This window comes from Eumetopias jubatus, unplaced genomic scaffold (assembly GCF_037043125.1).
Source record: "Eumetopias jubatus isolate StellerSeaLion01/CBP00866 unplaced genomic scaffold, mEumJub1_p1.0 scaffold_8, whole genome shotgun sequence".
In the NCBI taxonomy this organism is placed as follows: domain Eukaryota; kingdom Metazoa; phylum Chordata; class Mammalia; order Carnivora; family Otariidae; genus Eumetopias; species Eumetopias jubatus.
The window spans coordinates 97,422,316-97,444,070 of NW_028274814.1; the positions used below are offsets into that span (position 1 = coordinate 97,422,316).

A 21,755-nucleotide genomic window follows, 5' to 3' on the forward strand; every position below is an offset into this window, starting at 1 on the left:
TCCAGTTTTCCATCACTGTATGTTTAAGAAACTACACTTTCTCAATTGTGTTTTCTTGGGGGCCCTTGTTGAAGATGAGTTGACCTTATATGTGGTGATTTGTTTCTGAACTCTCTATTCTGTTCTACTGGTCTATATGACTATCTTTATGTTAATAGTACTATACTGTTTTGATTACTGTAGCTTTATAATATATTTTGAAATCAGAGTATAAAGCCTCCAGTTTTTTTTTTTAATTTTATTTATTTGAGACAGTGAGCAAGAGAGAGAGAGAGAAAGTATGAATGGGGGTAAGGGGCAGAAGGAAGGGGAGAAGCAGACTCTCCCGCTGAACAGGGAGCCCAACGTGGGGCTCCATCCCAGGACCCTGGGATCATGGCCTGAGCCGAGGGCAGATGCTTAACCTACTGAGCCACCCAGGTGCCCCAAGCCTCCAGTTTTGTTGTTCTTTCTCAAGATTGATTTGGTTACATGTGGTCTTCTGTGCTTCCATATGAATTTTAGAATTTTCTTCTATTACTGTAAAAAAAAAAAAATGTCTCTAAGAGTTCAGCTAGATTCCACATATAAGTGATAATCATACAGTATTTGTCTTTCTCTGGCTTATTTCACTTAGCATAATGTCCTCAAGTTCCATCCATGTTATCACAAATGGCAACATTTCCTTCTTTATCATGGCTGAACAATTTTATATTGTGTGTGTGTTACATATGTAAATATACGTATATGCTACATTTTATTTATCCATTAACCTGTAGATGGACGGTGGTTGCCAAGGACTGGATGTTGGGGGAAATGGGATGTTGGTCAAAGGGTACAAACTTCCAATTATGACTTATAATGAGTAAGTTCTGTGAATCTAATGTATAACATGGTAGTTATAGTTAATAATACAATGTTATATACTTAAAAAGGTGGCTAAGAGGGTAGATCTTGAATGTTCTCACTACAAATAGAAATGGTAATTCTGTGAGGTGATGGAAGTATTATCTAATGCTACTGCGGTAATCATTTTGCAATATATATTGTATCAAATCAGTATGTTGTACATCTTAAACATACACAATGTTATATGTCAATTATATGTCACTAATGCTAGAAGGAAGTAAAAATATAAATAAAACCCCCAAGAATATAAAACACTTAAAAACACATGTAAAATAGCTTATGGGTCAAAGAAGAAATCATATTGAAAACTAAAAAATACTTAGAATTGAATGATAAGTGAAAATGCTACATACCAAAACCTGTGGGATGCAGAGAAGTGGTCCTTTTGGCATTTTATACATTTAAAGTTTGTATTAGAGAAGAAGGAAGGCTGAAAAATAAGATAAAGATTTCACTTAAATTAGAAAAGGAACAATAGAATAAAATTCCAAGAAAACAGAAGGCAGAAGGAAGGAAATAATAAGAGCAGAATTCAATGAAAGAGAAAGCTAAGATACAATAAAGAGAAAAAAATAAGTTCAGAAATTGATTCTATGAAAATCTTAAAATAGAAAACATGTGAAAAATTTTCAAGAGGAAAGCACACCTAAGCAATATCATGAATGAGAAAGAAAGCATAACTATAGTTACATTAGAAATGTAAAAGATAAGAAAAATATTATCAATAATTTTATGCCCATAAAATTGAAAGAAAAATATTATCAATAATTTTATGCCCATAAAATTGAAATGCACTAAAAATTGAGAATATGTGTGACAATATGATTTAGGTAAGACTGTAGACCACCTAGGTCAACTTGACTTAGATGGTTGTTCACGGAAATTTTGCCTGGAATGGATGTTACTATAAACAGTAATTAATTTCAGTTCTTTAGAAAATTCCCACAGATCGATTTATCTGAGACAGTAGACTATTCACTTCCATAATTAGCTTGCAGGTATCCACAACAATTTACACTTGCAACAAATGACAACAAAAGTCACTTCAAGATCCTCTTTCTTTGTCACCAAATTTTAAATAATTATAACACATATTTGCCTGATCCCAGTCATCTCCTTGCCTTGAAAGACCCATCTTAAACCACTTGAACTCAGAATCCAAAACTCAATCAGTATTCCATTTCTGACTTCCCCTTTCTGATACATTGCTAAGATTCAGCCAGGTAGTGTTCTCTCTTACTGAAATAACATCTTTTTTGTTGTTGTTTACTTTTTTATTAACATATAATGTATTATTTGTTTCAGGGGTACAGGTCTGTGATTCATCAGTCTTACATAATTCACAGCACTCACCATAGCACACACCCTCCCCAATGTCCTTCACCCAGCCACCCCATCCCTCCCTCCCCCCACCACTGCAGCAACCCTGTTTCCTGAGATGAAGAGTCTCTTATGGTTTGTCTCCCTCTCTGGTTTCATCTTGTTTAATTTTTCCCTCCTTTCCCCTATGCTCGTCTGTCTTGTTTCTCAAATTCCTCATATCAGTGAGATCGTATGATACTTGTCTTTCTCTGATTGACTTATTTCAGTTAGCATAATACCTTCTAGTTCCATCCACATCGTTGCAAATGGCAAGATTTTGGTTTTTTTGATGGCTGCATAATATTCCAGTGTGTGTGTGTGTGTGTGTGTGTGTGTGTGTGTGTGTGTGTGTGTGTGTGTGTGTGTGTGTGTACCACATCTTATTTATCCATTCATCTCTTACTGAAATAACTTCTAATTAATAGCTTTGCTTTAGTAACAGGTCTGTGATGTTTTGGGGCGTTCAGAAGGATTAATTCCTTCTTTTTATTTTAATTTTTAATTTTTTTTAAAGATTTTATTTATTTGACAGAGAGACAGCAAGAGAGGGAACACAAGCAAGGGGCGGGGAGAGTGGGAGAGGGAGAAGCAGGCTTCCTGCAAAGCAGGGAGCCCGATGTGGGGCTGGATCCCAGGACCCTGGGATCATGACCTGAGCCGAAGGCAGACACTTAAGGACTGAGCCACCCAGGCACCCCTAATTCCTTCTTTTTAAAAAGTCTCTCTCTATATACAAAAAAATTATGGTGCTCTTCATTCTTTGCCAAAGCCACAAGGATAGCTCAGGTCCAAGGGGTAAGGAACTTTATTTCACCTCTTGATTTAAGGAAATATAAAATCACCTTGCAAAGAGGTAGGCATATAGGAAGGGATGGATAAGTGTGGCCATTTTTGCAATCTACCACAATGATGGAGAAATCATTTACCTCCATCCCTGGATTTTACTGAAATCCCTAATTTAGAGATTGGTTGATTTGTCAACGGTTAAACAACAGTTACGTGGTAGAACTTTTCTTGAGTCCATTCCTAGATGTTCCTCTTTAGAGCTTCTCCCATGTGTTCTTGATTCCCATAGTTCTTAGTACAGTGTACTGACACAGTAAGCACTAAGAAAATGTAGAATTAGTGAGGGGCGCCTGGGTGGTTCAGTTGATTAAGCATCTGCCTTTGGCTCAGATCATGATCCTGGAGTCCAGTACCAGGCTCCCTGCTCAGCAGGGAGTCTACTTCTCCCCCTCCCTCTCCTCCTCCCCGCTCATGCTCTCTCTCTTTTGCTCATTCTCGCTCTCAAATAAAAATAAAATCTTGAAAATGTAGAATTAGTGAATATCTACATTTTTTTAAAGATTTCATTTATTTATTTTTCAGAGAGAGAGCGAGAGTGAGAGCACAAGCGTGGGAGCGACAGGCAGAGGGAGAGAGAGAAGCAGGCTCCCTGCTGAGCAAGGAGCCTGATGAGGGACTCGATCCCAGGACCCTGGGATCATGACCTGAGCCGAAGGCAGATGCTTAACCAAATGATCTACATTTTGAATATCTACATTTTAAAGGAAGAGAACAAAGTCAATTTAAAAATTCTTACTGATATCCCACCCTTCAAGTAAAATATTTATCTTTATTTGTATAGAATAAATGGAGTAAAGGTTTGTGGCTTGAATTTCTTGATTTTCCTCATAAAAGATTAGACAGAATTACCAGGCATGTCTTTAAAATATTGTTTTTTAAAAAAAGGTTTTATTTACTTGAGAGAGAGAGAGACAACACTAGCAGGGAGAGGGGCGGGGAGAGCAGGGTCGGGGGAGAAGCGGACTCTCTGCTGATCAGGGAGCCCAAAGTGAGCTGCATCCCAGGATGCTGGGATCATGACCCGAGCCAAAGGCAGACGCTTAACCAACTGAGCCACCCAGATGCCTCTTTAAAATATTCTGATTATAAAAATATATATATATTCTGATTATTTGATGATTTTGAAAGTGATATAGAGCTAGTGTTGTGGAGAGGGGGTGCTTTCTCTGGATTCTTCTCATCATCTGACATTATGGCAATCTGGCAGGGTTTCCAGGGGGAAAATTCAGTGGAAGGTAGGAACTCCCCCTATTCCCTGGCCCCAGGGCTATAGCCTTAGGAGCTTCATACTCTGGAGTTGGTCTATGGTTGGCCTCCAGCAATTCATACAGATTTCTAGTTTGGACTTCCTGCTGGTTTGTGTGGTGTCTGGTGGCTCTCCCAGTTAAGTTGCCAAGCTTCTGACCCATAGGAACACAAGTTCAGGAACTTGTATGCCATAACATTTAAAGATTAAACCACTGACGGGTTGAGGAAACAAATTTCAGATTAAACCACTTGCCCTGTCGTATTGTGGGTAAGGATTGACCCAAAACTGTCTCCAGATACCATATTCTTTACCACCCTCCATTGCCAAAAGGGAATCCAATTTCAGTAAAAACGTTTCTAGCAAGAGGGAAGAAAAGCAATATAAAATTTCAGACAGTACAAATTGCCCAATGTAGAGAATGGAATTCTTTATACAGTCTTAGGACATTGGCATTTAGTGTAGAATCTATACTGTAGATCCTTAGGGCTTTTTGTTTTTTCTCTTGTATTCTTTATGCCCTTACAAATAAGGAAATCAAATAGTTCACTTAAAACATTCACTCCAGGGGCGCCTGGGTGGCTCAGTCGTTAAACTTCTGCCTTCAGCTCAAGTCATGACCCCGGGGTCCTGGGATGGAGCCCCGTATTAGGCTCCCTGCTCAGCGGGAAGCCTGCTTCTCCCTCTCCCACTCTCCTCTGCTTGTGTTCCCTCTCTCGCTGTCTCTCTCTCTGTCAAATTAAAAAAAAAAAATTCACTCCAAAACATTCTTAAATTTTAGTAACAGGATTAGAAGGTATGATTCTTGAATCTATTGGCTAACTGAATTAGGTCCCATGTATACCATATGTCTTAATATTTAATACTGACTCAAGGTTGGGGGCATGAAGTAAGGGAAAGTGCACTTACTATACATGCATATGCTGTTATGTAGGAAATGTTCACATACGATGCTTAAATAGCTTTTATACAGAAACATACCTCTCAAATTTTGGATGGAGTAGTTAGATGGCAACAACTGTTATTTTCAAGTTTTCAGTTTATGCAAATATTTGAATTTGCTAGTTTTGTTTTCCATTAGCCTTATCAGAGTATGAAAGAGAAATGTTGCAGATTCATGCTAATATAATTTTAAATGATTGTTACATTGATAATCCTTTTTCTTCCCAAGTAGCTTATAAATTTCCTGTTTTCTTTCTTCATTTTATAAATAGTAAAAAAAAAAAAAAAAAGCATTTAACATAGTTTCATGACATACTAAAGTAGAGAAAAATGTGACTGGGTAAGCAATGAAACTGAGAAGGAAATACTTGATATTGGGTAATATGTGCCTTGATAGAAGAAAACAAGAATACTTCCTCAGGCTTCAACAATAACTGCATTTCAATAGTTAGCTCTGTTATGATTCAGAGATAAATGGTAACATTTTATGAATGATCAGCAGTTTGGGAAGCTATTTGTTATTATTTGCCTAGTAAATCTTTCATTTCCAAAGCATCATAGCACCAGAGAAGAAATATGGTATAAATAGGCTGTCACTGAGATACAAACAATTGACGATTATTCAAAAACTCTCTCCATATAGCCATGCCTCAGATTTGGAGTTTTTGTTTGTGTTTCAGTAGCTCTTTGCTTTTCAACCTCACTCCTATAATTCTATTCATAGAGACTCCTGACTATCACTACTATGAAGAATCGTGGAGAAGTCTTCCAGATTTGATGTCCTGGCTGATTCTTAAAAGGATGAGGAGACATTTCCTGGTTGAAATGGGTAGGTTTGGAAATGGAAAGCAAGGGCATGCCAGGCTACAAGGGCTTCATAAGCAAAGGAAGAAATAGCAAGGAGTTCAGAGAACCATAGTTTGGGGTCATTAGAGTATAAAGTTCTGCAGGAAGTGATAGAAAATAGGCTGAGGAGTTAAGGAAGGGGCCTGGCTTTCACCTCATCGATGTGGATGAAAAATTAGTGAATGATTTTAATGGGATAATTACATTGTTATTTGGAAAAGAAAAAGATATCACTGTGCTTCACTGTGAAGAAATGACTAGAAGAGAACAATACTTTAGGCAGGAAGTACAAGGAAGTTGGTATAGTCATTCATGGGCAAATGATAGTAGCCTTAAAGATAACTAAAGCTATTACTTTTCAATTGCATTAAGGATGAAACAAACTTTTCCAATTCCAACTCTACAATGGTGTTGCATACATAGAGGCTGTCTACCCGATAAGCATCTTTCCCTTCTTCTTTGCTAACTGCTCTCTAGTATTGAGTAAATATACTTCAGGGCCCTACTACATTCCCAGAGCCATACTAATTTAGGAATGAGAATGAGATGCAATTTTGGCCAATAAGATTTGAGAAAATGAATCCTGAGGACTTTTCATTAGTCTTACAAAAGGAACCCATGAAAGGAAATTTATCTCTTCTGGCCTTTGCATGTTTTTGTAGAAGGATGTATTAACGGGGCTGCTGTAGCCATCCTGAGACTGAGTGAAAATTTTTAAGACAAAAGACAACATTCTGCAAATGAAAGAGCAGAAATATGGCAAGAAGTTTGGTCTTTGATACCCTGGTATCAAGGGTGAGGGTCTAGGGTTTTCCAGGCACACTCCTTAGTAGTAAATTTAAAACATAACAGTATGGGGCACCTGGGTGGCTGAGTCGTTAAGCGTCTGCCTTTCGGCTCAGGTCATGATCCCAGGGTCCTGGGATCAAGCCCCACATCGGGCTCCCTGCTGGGCGGGAAGCCTGCTTCTCCCTCTCCCTCTCCCGCTCCCCCTGCTTGTGTTCCCTCTCTCGCTGTGTTTCTCTGTCAAATAAATATTAAAAATAAATAAATAAAACGTAACAGTAGGAATTTAAAGTGCAGGAAGACAAAAAAAAAACCAAGTGGCCCAAATGGTCACTTATTAAAATCAACCAAGATCTCTAAAACAAAGGAAACTCAGTGCAGGGAGGTAACCTGGGTCTTCATCTAGTCCTGTGGCTGGCAATGTGTTTCTTTGAAATAGTCATCACTGAAGAGGATGTTTCTTTGCAGTGGATGCCTCTGCAGTCAAAGCTTAAGTCAAGCACCTGCATTACAAAAAGAAGAAAGAGAAAAGAAAAAACAACCCAACTGTCAGGGTTTACACCATAGAAATAGAATCTCCTCTAAAGCCTCTAGAAAGGAATACAGTCCTGTTGACACCCTGATCTTAAGCCAGTGAGACCTGTGGTTGACATCTGATGTGTTTTTTCCAGGAACTAAATCTCTAATAATTTTTTAGAGCAGCAATGGGGCGCCTGGGTGGCTCAGATGGTTGGGTGTCTGCCTTCGGCTCGGGTCATGATCCCGGGGTCCTGGGATCAAGTCCCGCGTCGGGCTCCCTGCTCCTTGGGAACCTGCGTCTCCCTCTGCCTCTCTCTCTCTCTCTCTCTCTCTGTCTTTCATGAGTAAATAAATAAAATCTTAAAAAAAAAAAAGCAATGGAAAATTAATGCAATTTCTTTTACCCATTTTCTAATTGGATTTTTTAAATGTTGAGTTTTGGGAGTTGCTTATAAAAGTTAGGTACTAGTCCTTTGTTGGGTTTGTGGTTTGCAAATGTTTTACCCTAGTCTATAGCTTGTTTTTTTCATCCTTTTCAACCTGGAGAGCAAAAGTTTTTAACTTTGATAAAGTCTTATCTATCCACTTTTCCTTTATGGATTATGATTTTGATGTCAAGTCTAAGAATTCTGCCTAACCCTACATTCTGAATATTTTCCTCTATTTTTTCCAATTATTTAAAAATTGCGATAAAATTTACCATTTCAGCCACTGTTTAAGTGTACAATTCAGTGGTATTTATTTATTTATTTTTAAAGATTTTATTTACTTATTTGACAGAGAGAGCACAAGCAGGGGGAGTGGCAGGCAGAGGCAGAGGGAGAAGCAGGCTCCCCGCAGAGCAGGGGGAGCCCGATGTGGGGTTCGATCCTAGGACCTGAGCCGGAGGTAGTCGCTTAACCAACTGAGCCACCCAGGCGCCTCTTTAGTCTGACTGTTCTAAGAATTCAGGAAACGTAGAGGTCAATAAGTAGTGGCAAAGTTGAGAAGTCTTAACTTAACAGATGATGTGTGACATGGGATAAGCTCTGAAAGACAAATAGTTTGGTCAGAAACTGAGGTGAGAGGGAATCAAACTGAATGGGTAATTAAATGTAGTTCACAGAGGGGAGTAATCACTTTCAGCTGATAGTGTGGCACAGCTGACTAAGACATGTATCAGTAATGAAGTCTAATTCAGCTATAAAGCAGCTTGTGATTTGGCAAATCATTAATCTCTTAAGAGACTCAATTTCTTCAAATGAAAAACATGGGGAGACGAATGCTAAAGTTCTGCCCAGGTCTAAAGTTGCTTTAGGATACTCAGATTCTTTTACATCAGGTAACTTTTTGAGTGATAAGTTATAATTAGCGAATGACTATATAGTTCACAGGAGTGAACTCAGGAACTATAAAATTACTTACTCCCATGAAAACAGTAATTATTTTAAGTTACAGGGAGCCCCATTACTTTATTTACATTTATATGCATGCTTTTAAAAACCTGTCCATTTGTTTCGTGTAAGTGTACTATGATTTTCTCTTCTAATATAGTAAAAAACTAAAACATGAAACAAACTACACTGAAATCCTGACCTTGTTTCTTCCCTTTGCATATAGAGGATATCACTGAAAAAGGAAAATGGTCTCTTTCCTTTTGAATGTAAAGCCTAACTGTGCCATTTGTAAAGAACTGATTTAATTTGTTAAACAAACCTTTATTTAGTATCTGCTATGGGTCAGGCATTTGTGCCAAGAGTGATGATCATAGCAATGAAAAGTGTAGTTCCTACCTTCCATTAGTTCACAACCTAGCAGGGAAAGGAAGGCAGGTCAGTAAACCAGGTATTTTACAGTGTGATACCATGGGAGTGCAAAGATGGATCCTCTGTAATTAATGTCTGCTTTGGCCTGCCCAGCAACCACTCCCCTTTTTTCTAGAATGGTTCCTGATTTTTCTCTGGGAATTACCCTTCCTGTCATTCTCTGTACTTGACTGGAGCTGTAGGCATATGAGTCAAATCTGGCCAATTAGAACATCTATATATTTTGGGACACAGTGATTGGTTTAGGGATCCAAGCCAAGCCAATCTGCTGCAGTTCAAGGGATCTTGGGACACAGCATGGTATATTCAGGGAACAGCAGGTATTTGGCTATGGTTGGCAACTTGGGTCTGAGTGGGTAAGGTTGGGAGATAAAGCTAAAATAATAGGCAAGAACAGTTTATGAAGGGCCTTATATGTTATGCTGGAGAATTTGGACTCTTTCCTTGAAGAGATGTAAAGCCATTAAGGGATTTTAAGCAGGGAGTTCACATGATCACATTTATGCTTTGGGAAGACAAATTTGGTGGGGTTATGAATTATTAGGGGGAAGATGAAGCAGAAAGCAAGGGAATGAATTAAGATGCAAACCAGGGGTAACCAGAGACCTCAACTGTAAGAGTGGTAGTAGGGATAGGAAGGAGAGACACAGTGGGGATGTTTGCCATGAGTTCTCCAGAAAACTCATGCCATGAGTTACCCAGAACTGGGTAACATGATAGCAACACTTTCCTGGAGAAATTGTGCTCTGTCTGCATCTCTAATTCAGCAAATGGTAGTAAATTTCAGAGAACAAAAGCAAAATTTAAGACTGCTTCTCAAAGTTTAACATGCACAAAAATCACCTGGAGATCTTGTTAAAATGCAACTTTTGATTCAGTAGTTCTGGGGTGGGACCTGAGATTCTGCATTTCTTTTTTTATCTCTTTTTAAATTAATTAACATATAATGTATTATTTGTTTCAGGGGTACAGGTCTGTGATTCATTAATCGTTTATAATACCCAGTGCTCATTACAACACATACCCTCCCCAATGTGAGATTCTGCATTTCTAACAAGCTTCCAGATGCTGCTGGTCTGCAGACTATATTTTGAGGAGCAAAGATTTAGGATTTTTTGAGGTGTGATGGGTCATTCAAGTAAAAAGGTCCAGCAGGCAACAGGTGTAGGCCCTAAATTTTAGGAGAGACTTGGGCTGGAGATATTTCAGTCATTAGCACATAGGAGGTGATGATGTCAGAATATATAAAGATAATGGTCTAGGAATGTGCTTGGAAAAAAGTAAAAGAAGCCCAAGGATAGCCCATGGGTAGTCAATGCCAGCATTTAAGGGGCATCTGAAGGATGAGGCTTTAAAACATGGAGGCAGCAGGTGAAACTAGGATGCCAAGTTTACAGTGAGAAAGCTTTAGTTCCCAAACTTATTATATAAATAATAGCTGCCATTTATTGAGTGTTCTATTCCAGGCAGTGTACTAGGGCTTCAACTTTTCTCCAAAACACAGGGTGTAAGAAATGTCTGTTAAAAAATTCCTCTAACCACACCCAATTACTTTGAGCTGGTGGAAAGTTTAATGTGGGTCACTATTAAGGATCTACACACCATACCTAGGATTGTATGAAGGTTCTAGGGGTCTTACTCAATCCAGTTCTTTTGGGAAGGCCTCGTCTTCACTCAGGGCTGGTAACTAATACGCTCACTTCCCCAGCTCATTTATCCTTTGATGGTGACTTGCTTTGCTAATTCAATGCCAAGCTTGGACATGGGGTCTTGGCCGTGATTGGAATCTCTGATGCCTAGTGTGCAGCCTCCCTAATGGATACTACAAATCTATTCCCTTGGAAGGTCTTGCCACTTCCCTTACACATTTGGTTCCTGATATTCACAGAACTTTCAATCCTCCTTTTTTGTTACTCCCTTTGGTTGCCACTTAACCAACCTGTAAAGTCTCCAGCCTCTCGCCATTGTTCGGAGAGAAAATCACCTCAGTGGGTACAGATGTTTTGACACAAAGGGGCCATTTATTCCGCCCTGGGGCAAGGAAAGTCCCAGATCTTTGGGGTCACCCTCTGGCATTCTACTCCTCTCTACCCCCCCACCCCCCGCATTCTTTTGCAGCCCTGAGAACAAAACAGTATCTTAATATCTCAACAAATCATCTTGACACACATGCACTGACCCATGAGATCCCTACAACCACTCCATGGGTAATCATTTTACATACTGAAGCTTGGATGAATTCAGAAACTTGTTTCAAGTCACACAGCTATTAAGTAACTGTGTAGGAGCTATGAGCTATGTGCTCTGGACTCCGGAGCAACGAGGGCGTGGTATTATCGCATTCCTATCAAAATACCTTACTCAAGGTCATGTGTGAGTTGCAGTAATCAGACTCAAATTCAGAAACTTCACAAACAGAAGGGGAAAGTCTCTGTGTGGGTGCTCGGATAGAGGGCTGGGATTCCTTTAATCTTCGCCACAGTCTTACTATCCCGATTTTCAGATGAGAAACAGAGGCTGAAGGTGTGACTTACCTATGGCCACAAAGCCAGGACCACGTTTACTGGCTCCTAATATATGTTCTTGCCATCATACCAAACAGAAATGGCCTGTGAGTGGCTCAAAGTCTCGTCCCCAAGAAAACGAAAAGCCAAACACACTTTAAATTAGCTTCCCTCCTTGGGGGAAAATTGGCGCATGCGCAGTATGCACCAGAGACCCCACCCTAGCGGCCCGTGATCCACTGAGTACGCATGCGCCAGGCTTTTCTTCTACCCGCCCCTTCGCTCTGTGCTGTTCCCTCCACTCCCCGCCCCTTTCCCGCCCGGATATCAGCCTAGTTTTGACGGATGTTGTGAATCCGAGAGACACGTGAGGCGCTGCTACGTCATCACAGGCACGCGAAGGAAACATGGCGGCGGCGGGTGTTGTGAGCGGGAAGGTAAGTAACGGCCCCGGCGAAAGTCCCTACTTTTCTCTGGGACGATGTGCTTTTGTTGTTTGGAGGCCGGTCGGGGAGGGACGTGAAGGCCATTCTGTATCAGGAACAGCTTGTGGCGGATGTAAGAGAAGAGGACTTGGTCGTGTCAGCTGTTTTCTCGAGATTGCCGGCTCAGTCCGGGAATTAGAGACCGGCTCCTGCTTCAAGGCCAGCTAGGCCTCGGGCGCTGTTCCGCTCTGCACTGCCCCGCAGCAGGGGGCTTTAATTTGTATTGCTTTTTCTAAGAGACAGGTAGTTGCCTAGTTCCTTTCTTTTGTGGTTCACTTTTTCCTGACTCTAGTTCTTTAGATCTACTCTTCTGACTCCAGCGTCTTTTTTTTCTTTTCCTTTGCGGCGTTAATCTAACTTTCCCGTCTTTCTCTGCTTCACTCCGGTGAAGGCGTCTTTGCCCCCATGGGGAGGAGCTGAAAACAGGTGTTGTGCAGCTGTGCACTGAGAAGAAAAGAGTGTATTGGATTCATTTTACCAGACTGCCGAGTTGGCTGGTGCTTGTGAGCAGCAGGGCATGTTTCCACTCAGGGAGCAGGAGATTTACACCATCTCACTCTTGTCTAGGAAGGCGTTAGTTACTGTATTTCTTAGAGGTCTCTATGATGTTCTCGTGGGGAGTATCTGTAATCCTGTCTTAACTCCCTCCTAGTTCGTTAGGAGCTAGAATTAGTGCGGAGGAGATTTCGTTGTATATTGCCTATATACGTTCCGAGGGCACATCTTAATGCCTGTTATTTAGGACTGTCATGACATGCCACAGGCAGTATTTCCTATTGCGGGAGTATTTCGTAAACAGTTGGGTCTGGTGATGACTCATGGAAAACTAATGACTACGTATTTACTTGTCACCGATAGCTTCCTCTGGTCATCGAGTTTGAGTCATTTTCTCTATGCTGCTCTCCTTATCCCATTTTGAATTATTTGACAACTTTTGTGGTTTGGTGTATGGACCACTAGACTTGGCCGCAGAATAACACATATGGTCTTGGTTTTGCTGTTACTTTGAAGTGTGACCTTGGGAAACTGAGCAAGTGTGACTTTTCTGTCCTTCGTAAATTTTTTCTCCAGAATAGTGGTGGTGCCAATTGTTATTTGTATTGGAGTTGTTGGGATTACGTGAAATAATAAAAACATTAAGAAAGATTTCATACTTCTACATATTGGCTATTTTAAATGATAGATTGGTCATAGTTTTTTTTGATTATTCATGCTCTTTGATTGTCTTGTTAGTTTTTAAGTCTTCATAGCAGATGCTGATTTTCTATTTGACTCATTACATACTTCAAAGTTATCCTGCTTGATTTTCTGTCTGGACCGATTCAATTTAGGTCTTTCCAAGAAGGGATCCTTTCCATTTGAACTCTGCTTCCCTCTTTCAGGCATGGATTGTTTTTGAGAGAATCCTTGAGATGATGAAGCCCAGTTGTGAAATATAAGACTTTTTTCATCCTTTCCTTCCAGTCACTCTCTTTCATAATCTGACCTTTTTTTTTTAAGATTTTATTTATTTGAGAGAGAGAATGAGAGAGAGAGAATGAGCACAAGAAAGGGGAAGGTCAGAGGGAGAAGCAGTCCCGGATGCAGGACTCAATCCCAGGACTCCAGGACCATGACCTGAGCCGAAGGCAGTCGCTCAACCAACTGAGCCACCCAGGCGCCCCATAATCTGACATTTTTATAAAGATTTTATTTATTTATTTATTTTAGAGAGAGAGAGCATGAGCGGGGCAGGGGCAGAGGAAGAGAGAGAATCTCAAGCAGACTCCCAGCTGAGCATGGAGCCCCCACATAGGGCTCAATGCCATGACTCAGAGGTAAGGACCTGAGCTGGAATCAAGAGTTGTGCACTCAGCTGACTGAGCCACCCAGGTGCCCCCATAATCTGATTTCTTAAAATTAGTCTTTTATGTCATAACTGTGCTTCATCATCTCATTTATTCTTACTCATAATTTGACACCCATTACCATCATACCACCTAAATTACGTTTCTGTGCCAAAAGCTCCTCCTCTCCCAAATAATACCATCATGACGAGCAAAACCCAGTTATTCTTCCCTCAGTAAGTTCAGATCTAGTTTAATGGTATCATCATTCAGTGGTTGCATGTAAAACAAACTTGGAGACGTCCATTTCAATAAAAATTTATCAAGAACCAAGTCCTACCAGTTTACCTTAAAGAAGTTTCTTAAATTTCTGCATACTCTTCATTCTCTGTTTTTAGTCCATTTAGTCCGCCTCTAGTCTCGAGTTCTTAGCTGATTTTTCTCCTTGTTGCAGTTTCTTTGCCCACAGTCCCCTCTCTACACCACCACTGGAAGGTTTTTTGTTTTTTGTGTTTTTTTTGGTAATGTACAAATCTGATTGTCTCTTGCTTTAAAAAAACAAAATCTGGGGTGCCTGAGTAGCTTGGTCCATTAAGCATCTGATTCTTAATTTTGGCTCCGGTGGTGATCTCAGGGTCATGACATGGAGCCCTGCATCAGCTCTGCACTCAGCACGCAGTCTGCTTGAGATTCTTTTTTTCCCTCTGCCCCTACCCAGCCTGTGCGCAGGCATGCACATACACGTTTTCTCCTCTCCCTCAAAATAAATAAAATCTTAAAAAAAAAATCTTTATTTTGTTACTGTCACCATTAAAATAATACTAAAGGCTGCTTAACATGGTATAAAAAGCCGTGTTCCCTTTCTGGCTTTATCTTATGCTTCCCTCCTTTCCAGTCTTGTTCCTTTGGGAACAAGGGCTTTGTTCTTATATATATACATACATATATATATATATATATAGATGTGAGAGAGTGAGTGTGTATATGTGTATATATGTGTATTTCTTTATCCCCATACCCCTCCCACCCAAAGGCTCAGCTAAGACCTATCTAGCTTAGAAACCTAGGGCAGTGGATATTAATCAAGGCTCACAAGAACCACATGTGGTACTTTTCAAAAATATAGATGCTGGTGGATAGAATCAGTGTTGAGATCTAGGATGTAGAGTAATTTTTCTAACAGTTTTGCTTGCTTTGAACTTTGAGTGTAGGAAGTAATCAAGGAAGTTAATCTCTGTCATATGGAGAAGCAGTGTAAGATAACAGTTAAGAGTTTGGATTCTGGATCCAAACCAGTTTCAAAAAACTAACTTCACACTTACTAGGGACGTCAGTCAAATTACATAACCTTTCTGTGCTTCAGTCTCCTCGTTTGTAATATGGGGATGATATAGTACCTACTTTATGGGGCGGTGAAGAGAATCAATAAGTAAATATATTAGAACAAATCCTAGCACGTGGTAGATGCTGTGTAGGTGTTAATTCGTAATCTCAATTTCTCTGTAAGTCATTGGGTATAGCAGAATTTTAAAGATTTACAATATGGTTTTGGTATGGGTATAAACTTCATTTTTGAAGTTAGCTCTACCTCTAATTCTCATTTTTACTTTAGGAATTGAAAAATACCTTGTTTTAGAAATCATGTAGTTTTGATGAATGAAAAATCATCCCAGTTGGGCAGTGGTTAAGGAGATGGAGCTTGATTGTCTGGGTTCAGACTCTGGCTCCACTGCTTTATGGCTCTATACTTTGGGCAAATTTCTTAACTTCCTTGTGCCCAGTGTTCCCATTTGTAAATGAGGAATAATTATATTTCCATCATGGAATTGTAAAGAGGATTAAATGAGTTAATATTTGCAAAGCATTCAGAACAGTGCCTGGTGTCAAGTAAGTGCTCAATAAATGTTAGCTGCTACTATTGTTAAGGAAAATCTTTCAGATTTCTTAAACATTATAAAATTATTATTGGTTAGGAAATAGTTGAATATTTATTTTTGCTGCCATTTTCCACAAAGATTTAAGCTGCTCACAAATATAAAAGCAATATAGTTATGTAAAATACATTAGAAAAAAAGGTAAAAGGAAAGTAAGGGTAAAAAAGGTAAATGGTACTGGAAGTATATTTATTAAATAAACTGTATGCTTTAGTGGGCCACAGTTTAGCTCTCAAGTTTTTTAGCAGCTAAAGTAAAGAGGGGAACCTGATCCATTATAAGGATGATAGGATCCACAGTCAAATAAAACCAAAAGCAAAACCCCAAAAAACAAGTTTCTGAAGGGTAGACCAGAGAATAAAGTCTCCTGTAGCTTTTTGTACTATGTAATATAATGTATGTACTTATATGGTGTATTGCATCTTTTTTTTTTTTTTTTTTTTTAGAGATTATGTGAGGGAGGAGGATAGTGTGAGAGTCTGTGGGGGGAGGGGCAGAGGGAGAGAGAAACTCAAGCGGACTCTACACTGAATGTGGAGCCTGATGTGGGGCTCCATCCCATGACCCCTGAAATCATGACCTGAGCCAAAACCAAAAGTCGGACACTCAACCGACTGCACCATCAGGTGCCTCTGTATCTTTTTGGTAATTAAAAAGGACCCTGTAATGCCTCTAGGATGCTGATAGTTTTATGCCAGTGGGTAGTTCAGTAGTTACTAAATACAGGGTACCAATTTGACATCTTCAGGTCTCTGATGATTTGACTAAATCAAGCGTAGGTTTTTGTCAGCATGCGGATGAATTCAATTTTGCATGAATGTAATTTTTAGCTGAGCTTTTGAAAATAGGTTTGAGTTTGATTAGAAACCCTGATTAGTTCTTAGAGTTCAGCTTTTTTTTTTTTTTTAACTGTCTGTCTGTAGAACAATATGTTTTAACAGTCAGCCAAACAGAAAGTGACGTTCTCTTGTGAATATTGAGGGGAGAAATAGGGACACTGCCTGTAAAGACCATCTTGTGTCTTCAATAACTGGTGGACAGAATTGAATTAATGGAATGAGTTGAATTTACCTATCACAGAAAAGGCAGGAGAAAGGAGATAGCCTGAAATAGGTTTTGGCCTTAGACCCACTGCTCTGATTGTTAGTTTACTTTCATTCATTTATCCAACAAATATTAAGCATCTGATTTGTTCCAAGCACTATATTAGGCATTGGGTGTGTATCAGATAGCCCCTTACCTTCTATCTTAAAGACTTAAGTTCTTTAGAGGGAAAATACTCAGTAACACCCACCTCTTTGTCTTGTCTAAATATGCAAAATAAATTTCACGTCCTTGAAGTAGGTGCTGTTTTTAGTGAATGTTTGTATTCTGAAGACCAGTAAACTGACTCATTATGAGGGCAGGGCCTGAAGTGTTTCACCTGCATCTAGCCAAGATTCTGGCACATAGTAGGTATTCAGTGATTAGGAATGAGCAAGAAGATAGAGAAAATGAGTGGGGAGAGATGGAATCACTGAGTCCTCTTGTTTTGGAGTTAAAAAGTTCTATTTTAGTACACTTGGGTTTCACTCTGTTTTTACCCTGATTGTTTTAGAATTTAGTTCTATTGGAAAAAAACACGAAACAATTGGGAAATCAGCTGTTATTTTTTAAGAGTTTGCTTTGATGGCACTCTTAGTAGGAATTCATGTAACTTGAAATTGGCCCCTTCTAATTCCCTTTAGATATGCTTATAGTCCTGTAAAACCCTTGTGCGTAAGAAATGGAAAGAATATTCTAGTATCTAGATTTTCCTGGAGAACTTTTCTTTGCCTAGACTGGATCTTATGGTAATACCTTCCTGGTGTAAAATACAATATGTCTTTTTTTTTTCCTGGTATTCTTTATTATTTTTTTTTAAGATTTTATTTATTTGTTAGAGAGGGAGAGAGTGCACAAGTGGACAGCTGCAGGCAGAGGGAGAAGCAGGCTCCCCACATAGCAAGGAGCCTGATGCAGGAGTTGCTCCCAGGGCTCTGGGATCATGACCTGAGCCAAAGGCAGACGCTTAACTGACTGAGCCACCCAGGCATCCCTTTTTCTGGCATTCTTTAGCAAACATTTTAGTACCTTTTGTATGTTGAGTTCTTTGGATGCTGAGTGGTTAAACATAGACTTTATTTTTGATACAGTACAGTAGTTTGCAAATTTAACAAGTTAGTTTATGAGTTAATAAAAACATGGCTTTTGGGGGGAAAGAATTAAAATGTTAGGTCTTTGATGGGACATAGCTGCTGGGACTAAATGAAAAATAACCCAACTTTTTTATTTTTACTTTTTGGTGGAAGGAAATCCTTATGAAATCTATTTACTGTCTCTTAATGTGGAATACTGTAATGTATTTGTAGTCCTTGGTATAAGAGAAGTCATTCATTTAGTCCTCATTGTACCTCCCCAGACTGCTAAATTATTCCTGTCCTCCTGTCTGACATCGTTTGGCACACTGTTGCCCTTAAGAAGCAATAATGGTTCTGCTGCCTGCCATTTGAGAATTGTAACATCCTTAATATCTCAACATCTCTATATCTTCACTCCCAGAATTTCTGTGACTTGTTATTCTTAAAACCGTTTATGTGCTACATTTCTTTTGTTCCACAGTCATTACTGATTAACTTGTCCCAAATAAAAACTCACTGTTTACTTTTTTCCTTCTGTATTCCCTATCTCCATGAATAACCTCATCCACTCAGTTTTGTCCCTGATTTCTCTTCTCTTCCTCTCCCACATCTAATCAGTCATGAAGTCCTTCCTATCATTTCGACCTTCTAATTATATTTCTAAGCCATCTGCCTTTCTTCATCCCCACCGCCACTGCTGTACTTCAAGCCACCATGAATCTCTCCCTCCCTGGATTACTGCAGCTGTTCATTCTTGGCTCTGCAGCCGGTGTGTGTGCTTAGAAAAGGCAAGTCTGACCATGGCATTCCCCTGCTAGAACTTTTTAATGGCTTTCTAGTGGCAAAGAGTTTTCTTCAGGACAAATTCCAAACTCCCAAATTCTTGAGCATGGTTTGTATAACTCTTTTGTGATCTGATATGGCCTCTACTCTTGTCTCTGAACTCTTTTACCTCTACTGTCTGGTCTGGATTGCGGCCATGCACTGAACTCCGGCTTCCTGTGTAAAACAAACTTTTTGCCAAGAGCATAAGCCCTTTTGTAGTTAAAATTGTCATTCTCCAGGTCTCAGTTTCCATATCCCTCTAATTAAGTCTTTCTGATTTCTCGTCCTGCCGAGTCCTTAGGTCTAGATTAGGTATCATTTAGTAGCTCCTACTGTGGTATCCTATTCATGCTGTTTTCTTGTCCTAATCCCCTCTTAGATTGTAAATGCTATGAAGGCAGTGACTGACTCTTACGTATTTATACCTAGAAACATGCTCTGTGCCTGGCACATTGTATGCATTCATTTTTATTTTTTGGAGAAATAGCTGAAAATGACATCTCATTCAGGAGCCAGTGCATACTTCCGTCACACTCTGCTATGACAGTTTATTTACTGGTTTACATGACATTACTGGTTTAGGCAGATAATTTTTTTTTGGTGTGTGTTTTTCCACCAAAATCTTTTATTCCCAGCATTTCGTTGAAGCTTCATAAACGTGTTGAGTGTATGAGTAAAGAAACTTCTGAATCAGATTAGGTGGAGTGGGGGCAGTGGGAAGAGTTTGGATGGGCTATTGGTCTTTTGAGGGATTTAGAAGTTATCTGCAGAGAGAATGTGTAATGAAGAGAGAATAAGAGTGCACACATAAAAAGGCACAACGCTTTGAGGGAACAGGTGAGTTCAAAGTGGCCCAAGGCAGGAAGTTGGTATGTATTGGGGAGTGTCAGGTGTTGATTAGCTGCGGAGGTAAAATATAGAGGGTGCAGTCAGAAGGATTTTTAAGCTCAGGCATGGCATAGTCATGTACATTTTATAAAGATCAATTTTGGCAGTGGTTTACACGTTACTCACTTTACACAAATTATTGAAAGGTGACTAGATTGGGAGAAGAGAGACCAGAATGTTATTTTGGCAACTCAGGATAGAAATGATGAGGGGTCAAAGTCAGAGGTGAAGGTTTGAGGGATTTAGGAGATAGGATGGGGATGATGAGAAAAAGGTTTAACGGGGTGGATGGGATGTCTTTGACAGCTGGGGATATCAGGAGAGCAGATTTAGGGTAAAACATACTGAGCTTAAGATGCCTGTGGTTATTCAAATGAAATATCAAGTAGGTGCTTAGATATTTGGGTGTGGAGTTCATTAGAATTTCTAGGTTCACTCTGGTATTTTGTGGGGATAACCTTCTCTAACCAAAGTTTAAGTTTTCAATATGCTTAATGGTTTTAAAGATTTTTTTATTTATCTGACAGAGAGAGACACAGCGAGAGAGGGAACACAAGCAGGGGGAGTGGGAGAGGGAGAAGCAGGCTTCCCGCTGAGCAGGGAGCCCGATGTGGTGCTCGATCCCAGGACCCTGGGACCATGACCTGAGCCGAAGGCAGACGCTTAACGACCGAGCCACCCAGGCACCCCCTGCTTAATGGTTTTAAAGAAACTGAATTTTTAAAACTTTTTTTGTTATTAAATTTAGCTTATAAAATTAACATAGCTACTACAGTTCAAGAATGTATGTTATGCATAGTAGGTGTTGGATTAACATGTTTAAACAGATACTTAGGGCAAGAATTTTACCCCTAAGCTTAATAGTAAATTTGAAAAAGCTGGGTTGAATTGTAAAATTTTGAAAATAAAGATTATGATAATCATAATACAAATAAAAATCCAGTCCCATCCCACTCAGGTGTAGGAACAATATAAAAAATTACTTGCTGCTGTGTTGTGCAACTTATCTTTTCCAGCTTTTTTTGTAGGAAAGTAGCATGGTCTTGAGTTGGATAATGCCAAGTACATTCCTGTTTATCTAGAAAGTTGAATTTATCTGTTTGCCTGCCTCATTTTTGCCTTTTAATTTTAACTTTTGCTAAATTAGAGGTCATCAAGTTGATTCTAAAACATTTGCTGTTGTCTAGAGTTCTTTTAATAAGTTCTATCTGGCGGAGTTCCTTTGCTAAAGGAAAAAAATCTGCAGTTTGTTTTGCCATCAGCAGGCCATCATCACTGAGAGTTTTATAAATATACTTACCTGCTTAGGCATCTTAGCAGATATTTAAGAATAGATAAGATCCTGGAGGGCATGAGGCAGTTTTATTCCAAATGAACAACTTTTCTCCTTTTTTTAGTACTTTAATATATTGTTCTTTTTCTCCCTGTCCCAAGAGGGTGGGTAGCACTTAGAATATTCTAGCTTGTGTAAAGATTTTACCTTTTTTATAACATTGCCAGGTACATGCAAGGAACTTTATCTTGTTTATTTTTCTGTTCTTCATGATGTCTGGCATGTAATAAGTGCCTAATAATAGTTTCAATTTGAATCAATTTTATATAATTAGCTCAATACCACTAAGTGGCAAGTCTTTGTTGATAGTCGTTTGCTCCCTATGGACATCTAATCTGCAATGAAAACAGGGTGTAATCTAATTTTTTTTTTTTTTTGAGGCAGGATCAACTTCCCTTTTCTTTCTTTCTTTTTTTTTTTTAAGGGAACTGTGTCTATTTACATATTTACCTTTATATGGGGTTTTACAGTTTAAAACAATAGACCTTTCATGTAACTTATTTTTCATACAGTTTGAGGTACAATTGACAATAAGTTACAACTTACTGTCATAAGTTACAC

General features: G+C 39.3%; 1 protein-coding gene and 1 long non-coding RNA gene across 3 annotated transcripts in view; one reads left to right on the forward strand and one right to left on the reverse strand.

Annotated features, from left to right (window-relative positions):
* Positions 1–257: 257 nt before the first annotated feature.
* Positions 258–11,923, reverse strand: LOC114214996 (uncharacterized). The gene is made up of 4 exons (XR_003610524.2): positions 11,775–11,923; positions 7,307–7,419; positions 1,242–1,318; positions 258–519 (listed from the first exon to the last, which is right to left on the reverse strand). It is a non-coding gene; the product is annotated as an uncharacterized LOC114214996 (long non-coding RNA).
* Positions 11,924–12,097: 174 nt separating this feature from the next.
* TBC1D15 (TBC1 domain family member 15) overlaps positions 12,098–21,755 on the forward strand; it is an 82,718-nt gene continuing 73,060 nt past the window's right edge. The window contains exons 1-2 of one of the 2 annotated variants that reach the window (XM_028110908.2): positions 12,132–12,181; positions 13,940–14,046. In XM_028110908.2, the coding sequence (XP_027966709.1) occupies positions 13,951–14,046 (96 nt within the window). In that variant the 5' untranslated portion in view covers positions 12,132–12,181; positions 13,940–13,950. Of the gene's footprint in view, positions 12,182–13,939; positions 14,047–21,755 lie in introns of both variants that reach the window. The other variant, XM_028110909.2, reaches the window with a different exon arrangement.